We start from the raw sequence: 24,403 nt of genomic DNA, 5'->3' as shown, positions 1-24,403 counted from the left end.
CATACTGATGCACAAATAAAGTTATACCATTTACATTATAGCTAAAATAAGTATAATACATCAAGTTAAAACAAATGTAAGTACCAAATACAGTTAAGAAAGTTTATAATCGTTTGCTTCCCATCTTCCAGGTAGTACGTGGAGCAGTAATCATGCAGGGCAGCAACAAATAGCTCGTCAACTACCTCAAACAATTCCGCCGTATGATGGTGGTCGAGCAACCTCGAATTCAACCAGTTTCAATGTGTATGGTTACTCTGCTGCCAGCTCCCGTCAGCGCACGTGTGAGGCACTTCGGGTTCCATCAATGAACCCACTGTGACATAACTTCGATGAATATCTCCCTCTCCTCAGCGTCCAAGTTTTCCATGGAGAGAGGCCCGCATTGTGCAATTACCTGGTGTCTCCTCTCTATTCTACCACCAAACGGCGCAGCAAGCACAAATTTCCCTAGGCCTGCCCCTCCGCCCGTCAAACTCTTCCCCAGTTGACGACGCAGGGAACTGGCGAGAGGGAAAACAGCGCGCCTGCCAGACGATGTCGAAACCAAATCATGGCCGAAGCTCCCCTAGGTTCGCCGATCGTACGATCTCGTCTGCGTTTTCCTTCCTGTGTCTGCCTCTCCGCGGCGCCACCGCCACGACCGGTCACGTGCCGGCCGCGCCGCGGCAGCGGAAGCCTCCAGTCAGTGCCGTGTGGCTGTGTCGGTCTGGTGTGTTGCCGTAATGTTGCGAGAGGAACGCAATGTCGCACACGAGGAGAGCGTGGCAAACAATAAAGCGGTGGCGACGGTGAACACTACGAACGGTGCTGTGAAGCCAACTGGGCGCAAACCGCACTGTGCTCGATGCAAGAATCACTTCAAAATTGCAGCAGTTCGAGGACATAAGAGGTTTTGTCCATACAGGGAATGTGTGTGTACTAAATGTAAACTCATCGCACAACGACAGGTAGTCATGGCCAAGCAGGTAAGAACGCGAGTCAACTCCGCGAGTATCATTGACATGTTTGAGCCGCTCGTAGGAAGTTCGAAATATTGGTGCATTTTGCTATGTCAACCTACGAAAACTGCACGTTTCTGTAGGTTGCACTTCGAAGAGCTCAAGCGCTAGACGAACTGATGGGAAGAACAGTGGTGGAGGAAGTCGACCCAGAAGAACTGAAGCAGGCCGTTGAAAACGGAACCATGCCAATCGGTAAAATGATCGTGATGTTATTAGCGTTGCTCTGTAAAGAGATATAGTTTGTGCAAATTGACACTCGGAAGTTATTGACTGGTTGCTGCTGCCGCCTGTCTTACGACGACGCTAGCGTTTCCTTGAATTTGAGGAGTTCCGGAAAAGGAGATGCTACCGTTGTTGTAATCGCACCAGCTGGCTTGCGTTCTGTTGCAATATTCTACATCTGTCGTGTTCAGCTAGAGGGGGCCCAGAAACCCTTTACACGTTGCAATTCCGCACAGTAAAATGACGTTATCTGACATTTTTTTGTTCTGCCCGAGCTGCTTTATATGTGTCAATCAGATGGTGTGGCTCTAAGGTTACACTGTGAAAGGGTGGGAGGAAAACTGTCTAGGTGTCTGTGCTCGTGTTTCACATATTTTACATTATGGTTCGTACATAATGCTAGCACATTGCTCTGTTAGTTTATTTTGTTGCTGGTGATCGACGTGGGAATGCGAGAAATGGATGCTATAGGCGCAGCAGTCTGTTGCACGAAATATTTTATGGTAGCTTGCCCGGGGGCGCAACACGTCATGCTCTTCGAATTTCCGCTGAAACCGTTTTAGCAATTCCGATTCTGTTGTCATACAAGATTTTCCCCTTAAAGTGGTTGAGACACTTTCATAGATTTGGTTCATTACATCATGGACGCATTGTACTGCACACTAGAATACATAGGAAAAAAGAATGATTCTTTTATGTGTCGTACTTAGCGCAATAGAAGCCCTCGAGCACTTCCAAGTAAAGCGCAGACGTCATAGACCTAAGAGGTGCGTCTATTCCCATTGGCAGCCATAAGCACATGACCTCTCTTGCGCTGCCTTATTGGCGGCGATGAGGTCTGTAATGTCAGAGCCACATGAATTTCGGTATCCACGGTGCCCATTTTCTCCGCTTCTATTACTCTCTTCTCTGTGAAACTTCCAATGTAGGTTCGCACCGAGTCAAAGAACCGTTTTTTATGTCTATCTGGGATAACCTGGGACGACCTGTCGCAACCCCTTTAAACTATACTTGACCGCCGCTGCAGCCACATAACACGCTGATGAAACACAGCAATGATGCAGGCATTAGGAAAATCCCTTGCACGATTCAACTGAGCGACGCTGTGAAACACATGCACTGTGAAAACGCTTGTCCTCTTCCAAATTGTGCCCTGATGATCAAAACAAAACACCCACTCACGTCCCGTTATACCTGAGAAAGACGGAGCTCTGCTGGGGTGATGGCTTGGTAGTATAGTTCTTGCAGAATCGTTTCACTACTTCATCTTTTCCAAAGAACACAGGCAGCATGGCGTCGCATATCACAAGTATATTGTGTAGGCGGCCATGAAAAAGCGAAGAAAGTTTGTGACAGTGTTGGGCGTTCCGGCACACAAGTTGACGGATGGAGCGTTTACAGCACCAGTGAATTTTATAGCAATCTGTGGAATGGACAAAGTGTATTAGTTAGATATGTGGAAACAAAGAGATTCTAGGGAACACGAAAAGGGCCGCATCACTAACAAGGTATTGCTTACTTTCTTTTTCTTTTCTTCTTATTTCTATTTTTGTTTATCAACCAAGTAGCTCGCTGCTCTCAAAGCATTCGAAAAAATTATAATGAATTCTTGTGTTCTCGAATTACTTGTTTTTGAGCTTGTCTTTCAGCTTCTCGGCTCGTAACGTTTCCAGAGTTCAACCATGCCAGGGGCTAGATTTTGAACCTTTCGCTGGTGTGGTGTGGTGTGGTGGTGAAAGGGCTCGCCGTTGTCGGCCTCACAGAGGTGGGCAACGTCACGACTGACGCCCTGGGAACTTTTCGCTATCCCGTAACGCTTGCTAAACGCTCGTGATTCAAAGTTGACGGCCAATGCGCGTGGCGGATTGAGCGCGCAAATTTTGAAAAATAGCTATAACGATCGCTATGTGCAGATGAAGATTGAGCCCAGGGCAGCGTGCTTTCAGCTTTCGCTTCCCTATCCTGACGCACTGTTTCTGTGCAGTAGGGCAGGGAATTGTCGCCCGGGCGTGACAAAGCTATTCCGATTACGTGGACAGTTTATGCCTATTACCTTTACACCATAGTGAAATGAAATCAATCGGGGAGGAACAGGCGCAAGTGGCGCCAAAGCATGTGCACGCGCCCGGTGCTTCAGTTGCATTAAACTGAATTGTGAGGAAAAATAAAGGAAGTTGAACGCGCGATGTACGTCCTAATTTTGCCGAATACTGTGCATGTCGTACTTTATGCTGTTTCTATGTCGGTGCTGTTCTGGTTTTCGTCTTTTTGCAGTCGCCGACACTGTTGTTACCAATTAGAGCTCTACATTAGTGTTGGGGTAATGACATTGCAGGCGCGGATGCACATTTATGGAACTACGTACTCATCTCCACGTTTTCTTCATATGTCCAACTCAGCCCACTGGAGGCGCAGTCACTGATGATAATGATGGTGATCAGGCATGGGGAAATTTTGCTAGAGCCACGGGCGTACGGAATGCAGGCCTACTCCCCTTCCTTTCTTCTTTGGGAACCTGATGGTTCTCCAGCTGCGTTGCGAAGCCATGTATCGGTATGGGTACCACATACGATATATGGGTATGTGTATGGTACCATTGTACCTTATATAGGTATAAACACCAAAGTACAGTAGACCCTCGTTACAACGAAATTGCCTTCTTCCGATTATCGCTTTATTCCAAGTCTCGCGCTGAATGCATGCATGCGTTTCCAACCTGATTATTCAAAGTGCCCTCACAGGCAACTCCGCTTTAGTGTGAAAGGCGTGTCAATGAAAACCCTTACCGCAAAATCAGCTTACGCCTTTTTTTGCTCTCTCATCTCTCTCTCACTTTTGTCCCTCTACATTAAGAGGCTGCCAACCTGTTTATTTACCAGCATTAGAAAGCTTGCACTAGTGTTTCGGAAGCTACTGTCACTGTTCTTGTAGAACTTCCGCATTTACCGAATATCGACCTCAGGCCCAATGCTGAATTGAACATACCGTTCGTTGCTGTTACTTTTTCTTTTGTTTTTTCTTTTTTTGTCAGATCGCTGCGAACGACTCGTGACGGCACGTGAAAACCGTTTCGGTAGGCAAGTAAGGTAACTGGAGGTAGACTGAAATTTCAAATAAACAACATGGCTGTTCATCACGCGGGGGCCGGTGACGAATCACAGCAACGTGATGTATTTATCCCGCGGTATGGAATAACGGAACGTTGATCATCGAGCCCCTGTTCACTTCGTTATAACGAGGGAATACTGTATAAAACATTTCTTCCACCAAACCAAACCAGCAATACATTATGAAGCCTTCAGTTTTCTTAGTGCTCAGATTACCTCTTATACCCTAGCCTCAAGGCAAACGTGATACATTAAACGGAATGGCAATAACTTCAGCTCCTCACCAACCATAATCTCGAATGACATTGTCCCCCCCCCCCCCCCCCCCGATTTGTTTAAAACAGGAGGCGTACGCCCTTTTTGTGCGACAATTGTGCGGGACATAATTGTAACAGAAAAGGCGTACGCCTCCTGTTTTCAACAAATTAGGGGAGATAACGATGTCATTCGAGATGATGGTTGGTTAGGAGGTGAAGTTACTGTCATTCCGTTTAATGCATTAAGTTTGCCTTGTGGCTATGGTATTAGCATCATTTGAGAACTGAAAACTTCTGTGAGGTATGTTCTTGAGAAGTTGTGGCCCAAGATCTCGAACTTGTCGTTATTCCGTAATCGCCCGTGATTCGCCACAAACTCCTGCCCGAAGGCCAACCGCGACGGTTGTTTGAAAGATCCTGGCCTACCAAAAACAATTCCCACGTGCCGTCGCGACATTTTGAACGCACCGAGTTAACAGAAAAAGTAACGATAACGCTTGTTATGGTGAGAGTTCAAGATTGGGGTCCTGATTGTAGGTCGGGCAACGGGGATTGAGTCTTGGTCACTTTGTTATTCAGGAAGCTGTACAGCTGAAGCGCGGCGTCCTACATGAACTCCCGATTCGACGGTTTGCATAACGGCCGCAATTCGCATTCCACTGCGGCTAGTATCGGTTTGACTTGATCTCTAAGCCAACACGAATCAATCCGTTTTTAATATTACTCGTTGTCTGCGTTCTTGCTCAAGCTGCTCCCGTTATAGAAACCCTGGTCCGCTCAGCACGTTATTTGTTCGGTGCGCATTTACTTTGATAAGTACAAGAAAATAACAGCACTGGTGGCGAAGAAGTCCTAATCCCGTCTCTCGAGCCGGAGGGGGAAAAAATACAAACGTGAAAACGAAAGCATAAGAATAGAAAGAACGCGAATTTCTTTCCAGAAAGGTTATTTACAGACTGTCAAAATCATGTATATGCGCTCCTTTTCAGAATAGTCTCCTTCGAATGCAATGCACTTATTCCACCATCTTGAATCTCCCTGATTCCAATCACAATAATTTTCCCCCTTGCGCGTCCAACCAGCTGTGTGCAGCATTGACGACAACGTCAGTATTGCTATTTATTTTTTATCTCCTAAAAATTATTTCAGGGTTCCAATAAGTGACACTTGGAAGGAGCCAAGTTTGGTTGGCTGGTTTCAAGAAGGAAAAATTATGGAAAGCAGTCAAGTATGACGCAAGAGCTGTACAGTGCTTGACGCAGAACGCCTCGCTCAAATTAACCTAATGTTCTCATCGTGAAAGCTGTATTGTAACGACGAGGAGTATCTTGAAGGAAAATAACTTAAACTTCCTTCTCGTTTACAACGTATTGCTAGCTTCACTTTTGCGTTTGATAGAGTTGGAGTATTAGGTATTTAGTTAGTTAGTTATTTATTTGTAGCTAAGAATGTCAAGGCAAACAGCGCCGTAGGAAGCGGAAGTCATTATCATGTCTGCTGAAGAAATAGGTTTTGCTATTCTGAGAGGAGGAGAGCCGCCATATTTCTTCTGCATACGAGCTCGTTTTGGGTTGGGCGTAAGGTGGTGGACCCAGGGCTGAGCGCGAGACGCAACAGGGTTTAAAAATTATCTTTCTTTGCCAAAAAGGAAAGAAAATGTGAGGAACTTGACTCACAGCTATTGAACATGTTGCCTTTTGCTCAGGATTAACAAACATAGATCGCCGTCTTTCACACACTGTTGTACCGTGTAGTATCGCACGGAATATATCATCGAGGCTCCCACGGCGGGCACTCTTAGAAAAGATAGTGCACATACCTACACTCTAAAAACAGAACTTCACCACATAGCACGCTCTTAGCCAATCACCATCCCGAATGACATCGTTCTGTCCCCCGATTGGTTCAAAACGGGAGGCGTACGCCTTTTTGGAACAGTTATGCAGTTCAAAAAAGAAAAAAAGAAACGTACGCCCCGTGCTTTCCACAAATCGGGAGTGATAAATGTATCATTCTATGCAATGGTTGGCCTTCACCGTGCTATGCGGTGAAGTTCTGTTTTTAGAGTGTAGCCAACCATTCACTCAGAATGACATCATTCGCTCCCCTAATTTGTTGAAAACGGGAGGTGTACGCCTTTTTGGAACACTTATGCAGTTCCAAAAAAGGCGTACGCCCCGTGCTTTCCACAAATCGGGAGTGACAAAGGTATCATTCTATGCAACGGTTGGTCTTCACCGTGCTATGTGGTGAAGTTCTGTTTTCAGAGTGTAGCCAACCATTCACTCAGAATGACATCATTCTCTCCCCTAATTTTTTTGAAAACGGGAGGCGTACGCCTTTTTGGAACACTTATGCAGTTCCAAAAAAAGGCGTACGTCCCGTGCTTTCCACAAATGGGGAGTGATAAAGGTATCATTCTATGCAATGGTTGGTCTTCACCGTGCTATGTGGTGAAGTTCTGTTTTCAGAGTGTAGTGAATCATTCACTCAGAATGACATCATTCTCTCCCCTAATTTTTTGAAAACGGGAGGCGTACGCCTTTTTGTGGCACTCACGCAGTTATGTTAATTGTCACAAAAATGGAGTGCGGCCCGCGATTTCCACAAATCAAGTACGATATGCTGGGCAATGGCTGACCTTCAACGTGCTACGCGGTAAAGTTCTGTGTCACAGTATACTTACGTTCCGTGACAGTTGAACGGCCCACCCTAAAAACAGAACTTCACCACATAACACGCTCGTCACGAATCCTAATTGCGAATGCGATTGTTCACACTTGCGCATAAGTGTCATAAAGAAGGCGTACGCCCCCCGTTTTCAACAAATCAGGGCAGAGAGCAATGTCATTCCGGATGGTGCTTGGCTACACTCTTAAAAATGAGGGATATACTGGCAGGATTGGCTCGCCGTTGTTGGCCACACAGAAGTGGGCGTCGTCACGACTACAGCAAAAAATAAAAAAAAATAAAAAAACGAAAGCCGGATGGAGGATAGAGGGTGAAGTGCGGGAAGGGCGGGATGAAGGGAAAAATGAACTTTACCACATAGCACGCTACTAGCCAACCACCATCCCGAGTGACATCGTTCTTTGCCCTGATTTGCTGAAAACAGCGGCATACGCCATTTTTCGTGGCATAATGTAGTTCATAATTGGCATAAAGATCGCGCACGCCACCCGTTTTCAGGAAATCAAAGAGGAGAATGTTGTCATTCGGGATGATGGTTGACTGCACTCTTAGAAATGAACTTCACCACATAGCACGCTCCTAGCCAACTATCACTTCAAATGATATCGTTATCTGCCCTGATTTGTTGAAAGCGGGAGGCGTACGCATTTTTTGTGACAATTATGAACAGCATAAGTGTCATAAAAATGGCGTACGCCTTCCGTTTTTAACAAATGAGGGCAGATAACGATATCATTCGAGATGAGGGTTGGCTATAGGAGTGTGCTATGCGGTGAATGCACTGGCCCGTTACAGTTGTTAAATTTTTCATTATGCTTAAAGTAGGTCGTCCTCCCGTTATCCAGGAAGTCTGGATGTTGGGGGTGGATGTGCCTAGGGTTGCCACCAGGCCGGTATTATACCGGCACGGCGGGTTATTTGCGCGGTCTGCCGGTTGCCGGTTGGAAGGTAATACCGGCAGCCTTTTGCCGGCATTTGTGGCTCAAGACCTTTCATAGGGGCTTTTACGGGGTTTTCCCTTCAACATTCCACTACAGCTTGAATAAATCTGGAGCACAGACCCAACTCCACAGTCACCAGTCGTTTTCTTAGTTATTCATTATTATGATTATTCATTGTTATTCATTACATCTTGTGTTCGGATGGGACAAGAGCAGTGGTTGTGCAAAGCTGTTATTGGTTGTGTCGAGCCAGCTAGAACGTCCCTCACCCACTTTCCCTTTCCCACGAGCCTTTCCTCCTTTCCATCTATTCCACCTCTTCTCCCCCAGCCGGTATTTTTCACTCCGAAAAGTGGCAACCCTAGATGTGCCTACAGGCCGAGGAGGGTGTCTGGCAGCGCCGCCGGCTGGGGACCGCAGATTTAGGCCTCGAGCCTTCCCCGAAACTCCCGAGTAGAGGAAGCATCGGAAGGGTCGCCTTGCGTTTATCGACTGTCCGGGCTGTGAATTTTCCCCAGTTATGTGTCTGTGACACATGGCCCTGTTGTAGTTTTTGGTCTTGTCCGGTCTGCTTCGCTCATTACTTATTTTACTTATTGTTTTACAACTCCTTCGGCTAGAGAAGTGTCTCATTTCCATGGATTTTTCCCCTCCCTTTCTACAGGTACATATACGTCCTGTTGTATGACTACTCAACCTGATGAAGTGCAGGCTCTCAACGAAAGTATTGCTCATGTTAATTGTAATGAAGTGATCCTACCAGTTTTACCTTCCCTCAGTGTAGTCACAGTTAATAGGACTTTGGCGTTGCTTCCTTTGTATTGTCTTGTTTCTAACCTTATCCATGCGCACGCATAACATTCCCCGTTTCCTCTAAGTGATGTTTTATGCATATTATGCAAACTCTCTCTCATTTAGATATTACGCTACTATTGGTATTTACAATTATTACACGAACGAATGCAACGAACTCGTAACGCTGCTTGCATTTTAAATCATTATCAAGTAGTATTCGAACTGATACGTACAAACTAGTACATTGTCTCTACATCATTCGAATCTTCGGATAACGGGAACAACTTGAAGGAAAACTAAGAACTAACCATCGCCGCGTATCTACTACGCCAGGGTCGAGCCTAATTATTATTCGCACTACTTCGCAAAGCTACGTTGAGGAAACCAGACGAGATCTCGAGAAGCGATAAGCATTCCTCCCGTGGATAGTGCGTGTACAATGTAACCAGGACGAAAGGATGGAAATATGCTTTGAGCGCGTATTCCGCTGCACACTGTGATACATTTGTAACAGTTCCTCTCGCAACCATTATGGGTCTCCCATTTTCCGCCGTAATCGACTCAGGGGCGGTGGAGCAGAGGAAATGAGTTTGAGAAGTTCTCCGTCGCCAACGAGAACGTCCCCCTTCCTTCCTGCTGTCTCGAAAAGACAGAAAGTACTTTTTGTGCTCATCGTTGTTGAGTGGTAATTTAAGGTGTCTTCGACTACTACCATAGCTAATTGTCAGTATCGTTAATTATCGGTTATCAATATATCAGTAATCAGGTATAACATAATGCATATCAGTGTATCAGTTATCGTTAATTATCGATATCGTTATCGTAGATATATTGTTACTAGGGAGTTTTAGTTGATCGGAAGGTGTTCACGTTAACGGTTCCGAAAATATGATAAACCAATCACAATGTTTCTTCGAAGCGGGTGACATCACATTGCTAAGCTTGGATTTTATATCTTCCTTTATCGTATCGTTTGCGATTAGCTGATCACGTTTTCGGAACCGTTACTATGAACACCATGTTTGCTGAACACTCCACCATCTGAACACCGGCTGTACTGTCTGGGAGGTTTCCCGGGGTTTTCCTCAGACGCTTTAAGACAAATGTCGGTACAGTTGCCTGTGAAGTTGGCCCAGGGCGCACGATCCCCCCCCCCCTGCTATAGTCGTGACGTTGCCCACCTGTGCGTGGTCGACTCCGGCAAGTAGTACTATCACCACCGCCACCACCATGAACACACTTCCTATCTACCAGAATTAATTGCCACCGTTAAGAATCCACCGTTTAGAATCCCATATGTTCAAAATCCTAAAACGGGCTAGCGTAACGTTACGTGCGTGCCCAACTGTGGGAAGCCCCCCAACGGTGTGGTGAACTGTCAAAAAACACCTAAGCTAACCTAACCTCTGAAAACTAACCTAACCTAAGCAAAATCTAATAATTTTTGCTGCTCTGATGTAACCGCCTTGCTAAGCCTAACGGTCGCCAAAAACCTGATTTTTATTCATGACACTAACTTCTACTGACGTCAAAATCACGAAATACTGCGAGGTTTGTCAGTAATATGTATTATTCAACACTATTGTTCCGCCATTCTTCATATTAAAGCTTTAATTTAGAAATCTGTGATTTTGAACATCTGGGATTTTAAACGATGGATTCTTAACGGTGGAATATCGTGGCATCCCCCTCGAGGGGCCCCTACACTCTTAAAACCGAGGTGGTTGTGGTGCTGATAGTAACAGCTTGCTGTTCTTTGCCTCACAGCTGTGGGCATGTTCACCTGAACATGATGATAAAATGATGAGAACGACAAGATGAGGGCGTGAACTAGGTAGGCTCGGTGGTTTTTAAACGGAGAATAGTACGGTGGTGGTGGTGCTGGCGGCGAGACCGGCTAGCCGTTGTTGGCCTCACTTATGTGGGCATCGTCACGACTGTAGCCAGATGAGATCAGATGATATGATTTCGGAGGTTGAAATGATGATGGTCGAAAGTTAAGATGTAGACCGGACAATGCTAGGATTGGTGACAAGTCCCGTGGGCAAATAACCCGGCTCTTTGCGTGAGTCCGGATTCCTGGAGGAAGCAGACTAGGCTGCGAGTAAGTGTTCAAAGTCCTGCAAGTTGGTCTGAGTCCATGTTGAAAACGAGCACGCGAAACGAAGACGGACAGCACACACAAGGTGCATAAAGAGGATGTAAAGTCCGATTTAATTCCAAATATGCGTTGATGTCCGCCAATTAGACTCCAGAGACATCGAAATATGCAGCGTCTCTAATAACTTGTGCAATTAGTTCCTCACGTGTTCGATACGTTGGTTGTAGTACGCAACACATCGAATTGTACCGTGATAAGGCTGGTGAAAGGTTTTCGTACAAGCCAGCGCCGTTTTGAATGGTCGCTTTCATCGCGCCCAGACGCTCTGAGCATGCGATGTTTCCTTCGTGTTCCTTACTCCGTAAATCACGGTAGATTCTCTCGAGCGCGGCTGACCTCATCCGCGACACTTCCCTGCAAGAGTAAAAGGGGTAGAATAGTAGAAGATTAAGCGCAATACTCGGGACGCTCCTCACTAAAAATAGGGCGAGTGCAAACAGAATGTCGTGTTCGTCGATTGGATTTCGTCTCCGATCACATTGCCTTTCTGCTTTAATTTTCGTACAACCCGGCTCTATGTGCTAGCTTTTCTTTATGTGTCTATGTGTGGACAAAATTTTGTTGTGACAATCAACCTGTCTCCATAACTATTTTTACATATTTCCCGACATAGATATAGGCCTGATTATGTTGAACTATTTTATGTGGTAACTATGGTGATGCCGTCGTCGACCTTCACGTACGCAGCTCTCTACACCTGATTTTTTTTTTTCTGTTATTGTCCTTTCTTGAAGCTTTAGCCTGCCTAACTCACCAGTAGAGCCCTGATACGAGGGGGCTCTATAAGTTTCCGGCCCGAGGTAGAAAATGCGCGCGAATTTGAAAATGCGATTAAAGATGCGTGGCGCCATCTGTTGGAGGGCCGGAGCACCGCCCTCAACCCTCTCCATGCTTTTGTCGGTTGGAGAGCGGCATTTCAAACAGCAAGGGTGCACTCTTCAGTTAAAATGAAAAAAAAAAATCGAGTACCGCGCTGTGATAAAATTCTTGACAAAAGAGGGACTTTCGCCTAAAGAAATTACAGCGCGACTGGACAACGTGTACGGGGAAGCCTCTCCGTCGTACACAACGGTAAAAGACTGGGCAAAGCAGTTTCGACTGGGGCGAGAGTCCATTGAAGATGATCCACGCGATGGTCGTCCAGTGGAAGTGGTGACACAAGGTGAAGGAAATCTCAGAAAGGCTGGGGCTTTCCAAAATAACCGTTTTTCGCATCATCGGCGAGGGCCTTCACATGAAAAAGGTCAGTGCGAGATGGGTGCCACGACTTCTCTCGTCAGTTCAAAAGCAACAGCGCGTCGTCTGTGCCAAAGAGTTTTTGGAGCTCTGTCAAGAGAACGAAGAAGAAATATTGAAGTCAATTGTCACAGGGGATGAGACTATGGTGCTCTACTATGATCCCCTTTCGAAAAAGAAGTCAATGGAATGGCGCAAACCAGGAGAAGCACCCCCAAGAAAAGCCAAAGTCACACAATTCACAAAGAAGATCATGGCAACAATATTTTGGGATTGTCATGGGATCCTCCTCACCGACTTCAAAGAGAGGAACACCACAGTGAATGAGAGTTATTATGCTTCACTCCTTCACCGACTGCCGGACACCATCAAGGAAAAGGGGCGCGGCAGGTTGAGTCGACGTGTCCGGTTGCTCCAGGACAATGCCCCTGTCCACACGGCTTCTGTTGCCAAGTCTGCACTGAAGGAGTGCGGCTTCGAAGAAATTCACCACCCACCCTACAGTCCAGACTTGGCACTGAGTGGCTACTTCCTGTTCTCAAACTACTAAGAGGGATCTCAGAGGACGGAGATTTCAAAACGATAATGAGGTGCAAGAGGCAGTTTTCCAGCATTTTGCGCACAAAACTTCGGACTATTTTTTCAAGGGTATAAGAATGCTGGTTGGAATGTGTCAAAAGTGCATCGAAGTTAAGGGGGACTATGTCGAAGAAGTGATACACTTGTTGCGTCTCTATGAATATTAAAAGTTGGTCTGGCCGGAAACTTATGGAACCACCCTCGTATTTACACTAAAAAGTACCGAAATAGAGAGGCATTTCAGCCCAAAAAGCACCACCAACAACAACTTTATTTTGACTTTGGAGAGTGGAGAGGTTCATCGCCAGAGGCGATACTCTACCCCATTGTTGGTAAAAAGCACCAAAATGGGCAGTAAAAAGAGAAAAGAGAGGAGAGGTTCTCCTGAGGAGATATGTCGACTTTCTTTTAAAACTCTTCATGATGTTTTGATAATGAGGTGACGCCGGGTTGCGGAATGGTGACGCCTACCAAACGGCAATGGATCAGTGGCCATCCCGAACGGTCATTTCGTTTCCGCGCTGAGCACGGGGTAGATGCAATGGGGTAGAGTATCGCCTCTGGCGATGAAACTCCCCATTCATCATCTTAAAATAAAGTTGTTGCTGTTTTTGCTGTTCGTTTCCACATCACGTTGTTAAACTGGCGAGTAAAAGCGTGACGACGTTAAAATTTCTTTGAGTTTGAGGGAAGGTACAGGACGAGAAGAACACACGACAGACTCGCAGTCTGTCATGTGTTCTTCTCATCCAGCTAGCCTGCCTACTCCTGTTATGGTCATCGAGTAAAAACACAACACACACATACACACGGGGTGATGATGAGATGGGCGATTCCGCGACCGCTATGACGAGTGAAGTTTCTGTCACCTCATTCCGATACATGCACATCGCAATTTTTCCATATGTTCTCTTTCACACTTTATTATAGCCTTCTGTTTCTTGTCTTTCCTTTCCCACATCGCTCGTTGGGACGCAAGTCCGTTCCTTGTCCATAGCACTCCCTGTAACAGAATACGGACTCAACGCGAACGGAGGAGCGGACAGTGACAGCAGTGGACATTTATGGCCGACCGTCTCGGGACGATCCCCCACGCTCGCTCCTCACTGTAAAGCCGTGTATTGTACATACGTGTATCGGGTTTCAGTTCTCTCCCTCTTTGTACAGTCTTTTGTCTTTTTAAATTAAGACAGTTCTAACCCAGACCCCAGCTGGTGAAGACGCTTCTTGCTTCTGTGCTTCGCGATTTAACGAGGCTGCGAGTTTGCAACACATTTCTTGTGCCGCAATCCCAGATATTTCTCCGAACCTCAACGAGCAAGCTTGCTGTCATGGAACGAGGAAAGGAGAAGCGTGCATCGAGAAGACGTCAGGTGGTGAAACTCATCGGCGAAGCATTTACGGTTATCGCTAGCGAGTCGCCGGATCGGATGTTACTTGAGAGTCTTTTAGAACGGCTACGGGTCAGCAACGAAGAGCTCAGACAACTAAATAACGAGTTCCAACAGTACCTAAAGGACGATGACATCGAATCCGAACTGGATACAGCATTAGAGTACGAAGACAACGCAGTGAGTGCCGTGGCTAATTTGCGAACCAAGATCTCCGCACTTGTTGTTACACCAGTCGCAACAACGTCTGCTCATGTGAGTGAGTCGTCGTCACAAGTCAGCGAGAAATCAAAATCCAATGGCATCCGACTTTCCAAGTTGCAACTGGAGAGGTTCCGCGGCGAGCTGTCAATGTGGGGAACCTTCTGGGAGCAGTTTACAGGAGCAATCCATGATAACACCTCACTCTCCAAAGCAAAAAAGTTCTATTACCTACGCTCCTTGCTTGATGGACCTGCAGCGACAGCAATTTCTGGTCTACAAGCAACGGAGGAGTGTACGCGCAGGCCATCGAAGTGCTGACCGAACGTTTTGGTGACAGGAAACGCATCGAAAGGGAACACCTGTCAAAGGTTTAGACACTCCCGTACTTCAAATCATCACGTGATGTGTACGGACTTCGTAAACACTACGACCACGTTCAAACGCACGTTCGAGGATTAAAGGCACTAGGTGTCGCAAGCGAAAGCTACGCATCATTGATGTGTGCAGTCCTACTCCTAAGTTTGCCCACAGATCTTGAACACTTGACTACCGACAAAAGAAGAGACTCATTTTGTACGACACAGTGAATAATCCAGGCAGCATGGAAACATCGTCAGAAGCTGAAGCAGACGGCTCCGGTGAGCTCAAAAGTATCCTTAACTTTGTCAGGATAGAAATCGAGAGCATGGAAGGTGTCAACATGACGGATAAAAGGCAGGACATTAATGACGGACGCAGCAAGGACGCATACAAAGCACTCGTCGCATGTACTCTACCGTGAAATTAGGAAAAGGACTGGAGCATGTGTCTTCTGCCGATCAGGAACTCACACCACAGTGAAGTGCAGCAGTTCAATACCGCTAGACGAACGCAAAAAGAAACTAGCAAAGGAACAGTGCTGCTTCAGACGCACTAAAATCGGACACGATCACGCGAACGTCGTTCCGGAATTGTTTGTGCCACTTGCAATGGGAGACACGCAACTTCCCTATGCGATCCAACTTGGACAAAATCAACTAACAGTAAGGAAGATTCTGCAAGTGACACAAAGAGTACCGCGGAAGCTAACGTGCTATCGGCAAACATGGCTACACCGCAAACGAAAATGAAGTCATGCTCCAAACATTTAGGGCATTTGGAGTCCACGAAGACTGGTGTTCGGAGTTATCGATGAAGGCAGCCAGAGAACCTTCATTCGTGAATATGTCGCTTAACTACCCAAGCTGGACGTAATTGATACGATAACGCTACGTCGGAACACGTTTTTCCAACTCCAAAGCTGCAAACAGCGAAAGGTACAACGTTGTCAAAGTGCGCGTGAAAAGCCAGCACACACTGACCGAAGTAACACTTGAAGCCATAGCAATACCGTTCATATGCAATGATCTGGTTCAAGCAACTGTGGGGAACGAATTTGTAAAAGAAGTTCACGGCGACGGAGCTTTCCTGGCCGACCAGATGCTACCATCAGCATGTCGAACAATCCACGGCATTAGTTTCCTGCTCGGCTCAGATCAAATGTGGAAACTACTTACCGGCCACGTGCTAATATCTGAAATGAAGGACAACCTAGCAGCCATCGAAACTACATTTGGATGGACATTCTAGAGCCCACTATCTATAAAAGCTACCGTGCGGCAAAACGCCAGCCAACGCAAAACGCCAACGTTTGTGTGCTGGGAGTAGACACAGCTGAAATGTGCCTAACGAGGTTTGAGGATCTTGAAGCTGTCGGCATCACAGACGACTCTAAATCTTAAACTGAAATTGGTGCTGAAGTAATGAGACATTTCACGGACAGCCTCAAACGCAACGAAGTCCGTTACATTGTGTCCCTGCCATGTAAAGAACAACACGAGAAACTTCAAGACAATCGGAGCTGGTCACATTGCTGGGATCCACAAACCCTCGCTGACTTGCTAACGCGCGGGACAATGATCGAGAACATATCTAACAGTGATCTGTGGCTCAGGGGACCGGAACGGCTTGCGTCAACGCAGCTCATATTTTCACATGAGACTTTGCAAACGGACGACGCAACATTCGAGGCGATTTACAAAACAGTTGAAGAGGAACGTCAGATCACAAAGCAGTGGCTGTCCACTCCGTCCCTGGGAAAACGTCTCTTCTAGGAAACGAACGAGCCAGCAAGCTACAAAACGTTCATCCGCGTCACCGCATGGGTTCGAAGATTCACGTCGAAGCACCGGAACGCAGCCGGCGACAGGAAAAGAGGCCCTTTGGACACGAGTTAAGCGAGGCTGGAGAGTATTGGCAAAAACGGGCTCAACATGATTTGAACGGGCATATTTTGATGTCATTAAGGTGGTTCGTGAAAATCCCAATGAACAAGTGCAAGACACCGTCACTTGGACTGCGACTCGATGGTAGGCGGCACATTTCATCATGCTGGAAGGGACGGTCATATTCGCTCGTGTACCCTGCGTTTGCCAAGTGGAACCCTGTTGCGCCGTGCAGTACAACATCAGTATCCATTGGAATGCAGGGTTTCTTAACTCCCACACCCCATTTTGCCGGCCGGGAGGATGTAACAGAATACGGACTGAACGCGAACGAAAGAGCGGACAGTGACAGCAGTGAACAATTTATGGCCGACCGTTTCGGGACGATCCCCCACGCTCGCTCCTCACTGTAACGCCGTGTATTGTACATAAGTTTATCGAGTTTCAGTTCTCTGCCTCTTTGTACAGTCTTCGCAACACTCCCAAAGTATTTGGCAAAATGCCCGACGCGAACGGGTATTTAACGAAATGCCTGTGCCGCTTCTCTAGGCATTTAACGAAATTCCTCATCGTTTTTTTTTTTTACATTTTGCTAAATGCCTGACCGAAACGGGCATTTCATGAAATGCCTGGAACCGTTAAGTCATTTAATAAAAGGCTCGGTTTTGCTTTTTGCCTGTAGCATATACATACAAATTATTTCGCTTAGAAATAAATTATCAGTTAAAAATTAATTAAATAGAATTAATTATTAATTAAATAAAAAATTCAGTATTAATCAACGTTTTCGTCTGCGTTTATTCATTCAGGTGAAGCCCCGTTGATCGTCAGAACAAAAACAACCGCAATGCATGAGTTTGAAGCTTGCGCTACGCCAAAGAGAAAGCGCACATTGCCGACCTGAAGTTCGCCTAGCCATCCCACAAAAGAAAGTTAAATGCTGTTGCATGCCCTTGGCAACACGGACGGGAAAACGCGTGAATATTGACGTGGAAATTTTCACCTCAATCTGCAATACAATAGTCGAAGATTATACACGTACGTAGTAATATTGAATATGCAAATGAAAAGTGGGTTGCGCTTCGTTTCCACACTTCTCCGTATTTTTCTTTGTCACCGTGATGCCCTTCTACCCTCCATGCGGAACTCTGCGTCCAAATATATATATATATATATACTACTCGCAAATTTTAAACATCACGTGGACGGCCTCGCAACGTTAGGTATGCGTCTATGTTAAGACCAGGGCGTTGTGGAAGTGGTCACGGCGATACATTCGTCATGTCCCGGTTTTAAGACAGTCCATTGTCTCTATATCCGAGCTACAAAGTGCCACGAACACTTCGCTACACTCGGGACACTGATGGAACGCATTCTTTTGCTCCGCTCACCTCCTTTTTTTCTTCAAACTCCAATTCCCTCGCTGGAGCTCCAAACCGGGTTTCTCTTCCTCCTTTTTGAGCTGGCAGGAAAAACACCTGACCGATTTACGAGAACGTAGCGAGTCGTACGTCCGTAACATGAGGTCTGCAAACTATTAATTTTCGCGAGAAGTGGACGAGGAAAATTGTCTACTCGTATACTGAACATAAGAGCGAAAACAAGAAAACAACACATTCAAGACAACGTCTGTCATTCTTCTTTCAAGAACGACATCACCACCGCCTGTTGCTTTTTTTGTTTCCTTCAACACGGTGCAATTACACGGGAGAGAGCACTGATGCGATTTTATACGTTGTGGAGAGAATGGAATCGCATTACAATGTCATATTCATGAGTATGTATATAAGAATGAGAAAAGTAGTATCTTTTTTTCTTTTTCTACAACGAAAATGACAAAACGGAAAATAGAACCGCTAGTGGTATTGGGATAGATTCACGAAATGTTTCGAAACATTGCGCGTAATTTCTATGATGTTCAATCTGCATAAACGAGATCTCTTGCCGCTCTTAGGCGCAGTATATATATACACAAAAAATATGCGCCATGGAAAGCCGCTGCACCGTACGTGTGTAACTAAGTTATGCAGCGCAACTCGCCTCCGCGTTACAAAGTTTACCCAACCAATAGACTCAGCGAGGGAGTTGATGTGCGATGCAAAGCACGTCATCACTTTTTCGTCCCTCGGTGCTTCCCGAAAAAAAAAAAAAAAAAAACCTCGACGGTACGATCGGGGAAATCGCGTCTGATGTCGGAGTTCAGTTGGGAAGCCTTTGCTTTGTGCATTGACAATCACAGCGGAGTAACACTGGGTAAAAATGCGGTCGGTAAAAAATGGAACCGGGTGAAGCCGGTAAATGCACTTAACATACCGGCAGCTACATGGATAGGCGAAAGGGAGGTGGTGGAGCATTCACAGTTCCGTCGAGTATGAAAAGATAGAGGGCATTTGAATTCGAAGAAGATGCAATTCTTCGGAATGACAAGTGAGAATATGCAATGAAACGCGAGGGGTCCCTATAACGGGTTGTGTCTTCCTTAGAGACTCCTGGAGATTCCGCGAGGCTTTGGGGCGCTGAATTTAGTTTCGTGCCGTTCGTTATGTGAACTGCTTTAATGGGTCGATGACTTCGACTGGGAAGTCGCTGCAGTTCTTGACATTTCTGGAACAGCTGAAGAATCTCTCGCAGATGACGTTGACTGTCGTTGTTTCGTGATGGAGCATGTTTGAGAGCGTTGGGACGAATTTGGTGGAGGTGCCGTAGACGTCGAATGCTGATCGGCGGATTTTCTTGCTTCGGAGGTAAACTCTCTTTGGAATAATTTGAGGTTGGGGAATAGTGGTAGTTTTGTTTTTGTGTCCAAAGGTCCGTGGGACACGGGAAAATTACTGATGAAGCGCACCGGCGACATTCCGCAAGTCGGGCTGACGACCTCTCGTACGCCTTCGAGAGTACTAGAATATACAGGGTGTTTCATCTAAAGTGATAAAACATTCTAAGTGGCGACGTACTCGCCGGAAGATTGTGGGACCTGCGGCAATTACCTTCTGGGAACTTTTGCCGCCATTTAGGAAGGTTTCGGACAATTTTTTTAATTGAGGGAAATTTATTTTTTCAAGTGAACTTGCCAAGTTCACCAAAATTGCCAAGCTCCAAATTGCCAAAAATTGCCAAGTGAAAATTGCCAAGCGAAACTCACTTTTTTTTTCTTTTGACAAATATGAAGTCCTCCACGCATAACCACAGACCCAACAAAAATAATCTAAACAGAAAATCAGAAAAACAGAAATAGTTAAAAAAAAAAAATAGTAGAAATTCGGCTTTAACCCCGCCTGCTTGATTGTGGCAAAGAAGAGCGCACGGAAATTGCGGGAAGACGTGGAAGTGTTCCCGCCTCTTGTTTTACTTTTCTTTCCATTGCTTTGACCTTGATGCTAGTGACAACCGTCTTATCATAAAGAAAACAAAACAAATGAAGGTGGGGACACTTCCTCGTATCTAGATGCACATTTGGCGCTCGCTCCTTTGCGAAAATCAAGCAGGCGGAGCTAAAGCGTAATCCTTACTAATTTTTTTCGACTATTTCGGTTGCGATACTGCGCATAGTTTTTGTTGGGTTTGCGGTTATCCGTGGATGACTTCATATTTCTGTAACCTACAGGGCCACGGCGCATCCCCTACACAAACACCATGCATCCACACACCTGCGGGTATAATGCCTAATAACGGCACGCACATTTAGAAACTATACTAAATTTTACCCGTACTAGACTGTTTAGTGTCTCACATACAGTCATTTTTATTTAGTTTGATGTATGCTGCTGTACTTACTGCACTGCCACGTTTGAATTTCGCCTGGTTCGTGTTTCGTTGAAATCAATACATCAGTGCTGGTATGAGCTGAACAGCAGAAAGTATTTTGTATTTTTTATCTGCTATACGAAGCCACCTCCACTCTCTGTATTGTTTTAAGTTCAGTAAGGTACCCCACACTTAATCAAGTTCGCTGTGTTTTTGGATTTGAAAAATTTGTGCGTGTCTTACATTTAGATGTTTTTCCACCGAGAAATGTAGGAAAAGTACAAAAAAGCAAAATGAAAAAAGACTGTCTTCCTTGCTTTTGGCTAAAGCAATGCTATTTTGTTGCTGTTGTTTAACGTCGAGACGCTGTTTTACGGCGCATTGGAGCATCGGACTTGCTGTAGCTTTTACAGAGATTTAGAGAATCGTAAACGCGCCCCGACTGTGCGAAGCGTGTGATGCGCGCCTAGCGAAGTGTTTTAGTAAAATGGACGCCTACCCATGGTACGATTCCGGTCACACCGACGTGGCCATGGCACACATGAGCGATGGGAGGAAGGAAAGTTTCTTCTACTCCAATAGTCCGAAAGTGCACGAGCAGGCTTCGTATGGAACTTGGACCACCAAACAGCTTAACAGCAATAAGTTCAATGCACACTATATGCACGAGGCAAAAACACTTACACTTGGACCATGAACATCAGGGGGTTTGCAAGGTCCCGGACCTGCCAGTAAACGGTGAGCCCCGCTCAAGGACAGCTTAAAATCATCGGAGTCCGCCTATATAGAACAAAATTGGCCGCTGTCCACAGCAGACATGTTCCAACAGCCACGCTTAACGAAACAGGAAGCTAACCATTTAACTGGACCATTAACTGGGTTGGTCACCTGCAAAACTCCGCCCTGGCTTTAACTCAATCCCGTAATGTCGTCCGCGATTTCGAACTTGTAGTTTCCGTAGTGCTTCGGTTCAAGGGATTACCACGAGCTGACCACAGGGGCATGAGCATGAACAGGTCGCAGGTATCGGGGTCTAGAATGGCCAGTGGGACACGTGGCGGCACATACGCTATTGACATTTGCTTCAACTGGGAAAGACGGAGGTACAGTAATGGTGGTCGATGTTAGCGAACCTTACAGAGGAATTGATTGGAGAAACGTGACATTGCCGTCCGCTGAGCAGTTTTGCTTAATTGTCGTCTCTCTGTCCCCTTCTTTTTTCTCTGTCAAGTACTTCACAAATGAGGGATGAATCATCGACCACCCTAAACGCGATCGCTTGGAATTCGTCAGGTTCCCGAGGCAGTCACCGAGTCTCGTCAGGTGGCCCCTGTCAGGGAGCCGTATGTCCGTAATCCGTATTAGACTGCAACTCAACGCCCTGAGTAGCTGTTTGCGATACAGAGTTGGAATCGGAGGGGTGGGGGGGGGGGGGGGTATATGTTTATTAAGAAGAAAGAAAAGAAAGGAAAGGTTAGCCGGGCAAAGAGCCGGCTTGCAAAGAGGGCTTCTCTATCTCGAATCGGATTCTCTAAAACTGCCTATGAATTCCGCGCTTCCTGTGCGCTGCCGTTGCAACGCTCAAGCGGTTCATTTTATGTTCTAGCGTAAGTTGCACCTACACTGTTACAGAGCTTCCATCAGAAAACGCGGCTCTGAGGTACGAGTTCAGGGGGAAAATTGCTGGCATGTGGTAGCTATATACGCTCGTGTTGTTGAAAGTCATCGTTGCTGACGTTGGAGCCAGAAATTTTCCGTTGCCATGATAAACTGAAATTCCGGAAATTTTGAGCTCACGCTTTTACTGCGCTGCTCATGGGCGGCCGATATCTCGATTGCGCCTGGGTATAAGCAAGACAACTAGCAGCCCGTTTACCCGAAAAGTTCTCCTGGGGCCGCGGGCCAATCGATCACCCCAGCGGTTGGCCATCCAAGCGGTAATACATTTTCCCAAGGATACGGGATGTTATTCTCGACTCCTACTGTGTTTCTGTGATGATGTCGTGACTGAAGTGCAGTTCTGTGGATCGCGCGTTCGTATTCTGCATGTTTGCTTCTGACTGCAGCAGAGGGATCTGCGGAGCAGCATGTCCTCATAGCTGCCACCAACCTGTCCGCGTATTCCCCGTTTCATAACCCCCACCCCGAATTTTTTTGTGGCGCTCTCAACGGTAGACGCCGATATGTAGTCTGACATGCTTCTTCGTTATACATGCAATTCACATTAGACAGCAACAATAACAGATACGTGATGATGATGATGATTTAGTATTAGAGGGTACTGCAGAAAATATGTACACAAAGCAAAACAGTACATCAGAAACACATCGAGACATGAGAAGAAAAAATATGTTTCTCATTTCAATCAAGCGTATGAGAAGCGTGCAATGGACGAAGGTTCCTATAACATGGAGTATTTGCATATCGATCTGTATTCATCTAACAACACAGACAGGTTCGTGCAGGTCCCGCACTTCATGAACTAACACGCCCTCGATCGTTCGAAGAAGGTGCATTTGCTTATTCATGATTCTACACATCCGTTTATGCGAATAACAGCTGCTCGATGTATCAGCGAGGGCACCTTGTGGCTAATCACGCTAATGTATTGTTAAGGACCAGAAAGTCATTTAATAAAACTACCTACGCTAGATCTTGCAGCACCAGATAAAGGAGCAACGGTCAATACCGCTTTACAGTGCTTGTGGCTGACGGAGTCGCTGCCACTGAATACCTCTGCTACGTCTGCATAGCAACGCAGACGCCTGTACTCTCTGCTGTTACATCTTCACAAGTAGTGATGTGTAGGGATCGAAACCGGAACTGAACCGTAACCGAAAACTGCTACAAAAACGTTATTTTTTGCCCAACCGCACCGAACCGAACCGTAAACATTTTTTCTCTCCCCTTGAACGAAACGCAACTGAACCGAAAAAATATGATGCGGTAACCGGTTCGCCAGACGATAAACGCCTATACCTTCCCACTCGACTGCCGCGCACCAGCTCCCTACATCGTTCGGAATCTCGCCGAATTCATAGAGCGGACAAATTGATAAACCAAGAAGTGGTCAGTCCATGCACCTCCAAAAGGTTCACGATTCCCTGTACATAGGGTGAAAGAAGGAAGTCACTGAAAAGGTTAGCCAGCTGTAGGACTCGAACACACCTCTTCTGGATTTCTGGTCCAGGGCTCTTACCAATACCAATCCAGAAGATGTGGGTTCGAGTCCAACAGCTGGCCAACACGACGCAGACGCCTGGTAACTCTGTGAGACTCCCTGTGGGCGTGGCATCCCTTTTCTCAAGGGCGCATCCTCATTGGTTCTGAGGGCGTGACGTTTTCTTGTTTCTTCTCTTTTTTTTTTTTTTTTTCATATAAGGAATTCCCAGTATACCCTGAACATCCGACCTCTCCTCTTGTCGTGTATTCCATGCAAAACACAAAACTACGCCACTATTTCGCGTGGGATTCTCCATACTGTGGTGAGTAGTCCACGAGGAATAAAATAACACTATAGTTTCGAAATCGAGGAACGGATGAGACCGTTCTTTTTAAGGAAAAACCTGCGGGCATAAATATACGCCAACAAGTTTGGAAGGAGGAATGAGGGAAAACGTTCCCGCAGTTATTGAGCACTCACCTTCAAGTTCGTATCCTGGATGAATAATACAAATTAAGTAATTTCCGGTGTGCTCGTGACTAGTTCGTCATTCTGCAATATCATTTCAAACATGATCTGCTGCACGCACAATCCTATGGCGCACTTCGTTAGTCAACAACCGCCTCGTAAACCGGGGTAACTGGGAGGATGGTCGATTCTGAAAT

At 46.1% G+C, this 24,403-nt stretch overlaps 1 protein-coding gene across 1 annotated transcript in view; it reads left to right on the top strand.

Annotated features, from left to right (window-relative positions):
* The first annotated feature begins 568 nt into the window (after positions 1-568).
* LOC135385523 (doublesex- and mab-3-related transcription factor 1-like) overlaps positions 569-24,403 on the top strand; it is a 28,602-nt gene continuing 4,767 nt past the window's right edge. The window contains exons 1-2 of the mRNA XM_064614877.1: positions 569-968; positions 1,085-1,196. Of these exons, the coding sequence (XP_064470947.1) occupies positions 726-968; positions 1,085-1,196 (355 nt within the window). The 5' untranslated portion in view covers positions 569-725. The remainder of the gene's footprint in view (positions 969-1,084; positions 1,197-24,403) is intronic.

The sequence above is a fragment of the Ornithodoros turicata genome, chromosome 2 (assembly GCF_037126465.1).
Source record: "Ornithodoros turicata isolate Travis chromosome 2, ASM3712646v1, whole genome shotgun sequence".
Taxonomy (NCBI): domain Eukaryota; kingdom Metazoa; phylum Arthropoda; class Arachnida; order Ixodida; family Argasidae; genus Ornithodoros; species Ornithodoros turicata.
This window is presented reverse-complemented; position numbering and strand designations above follow the sequence as displayed.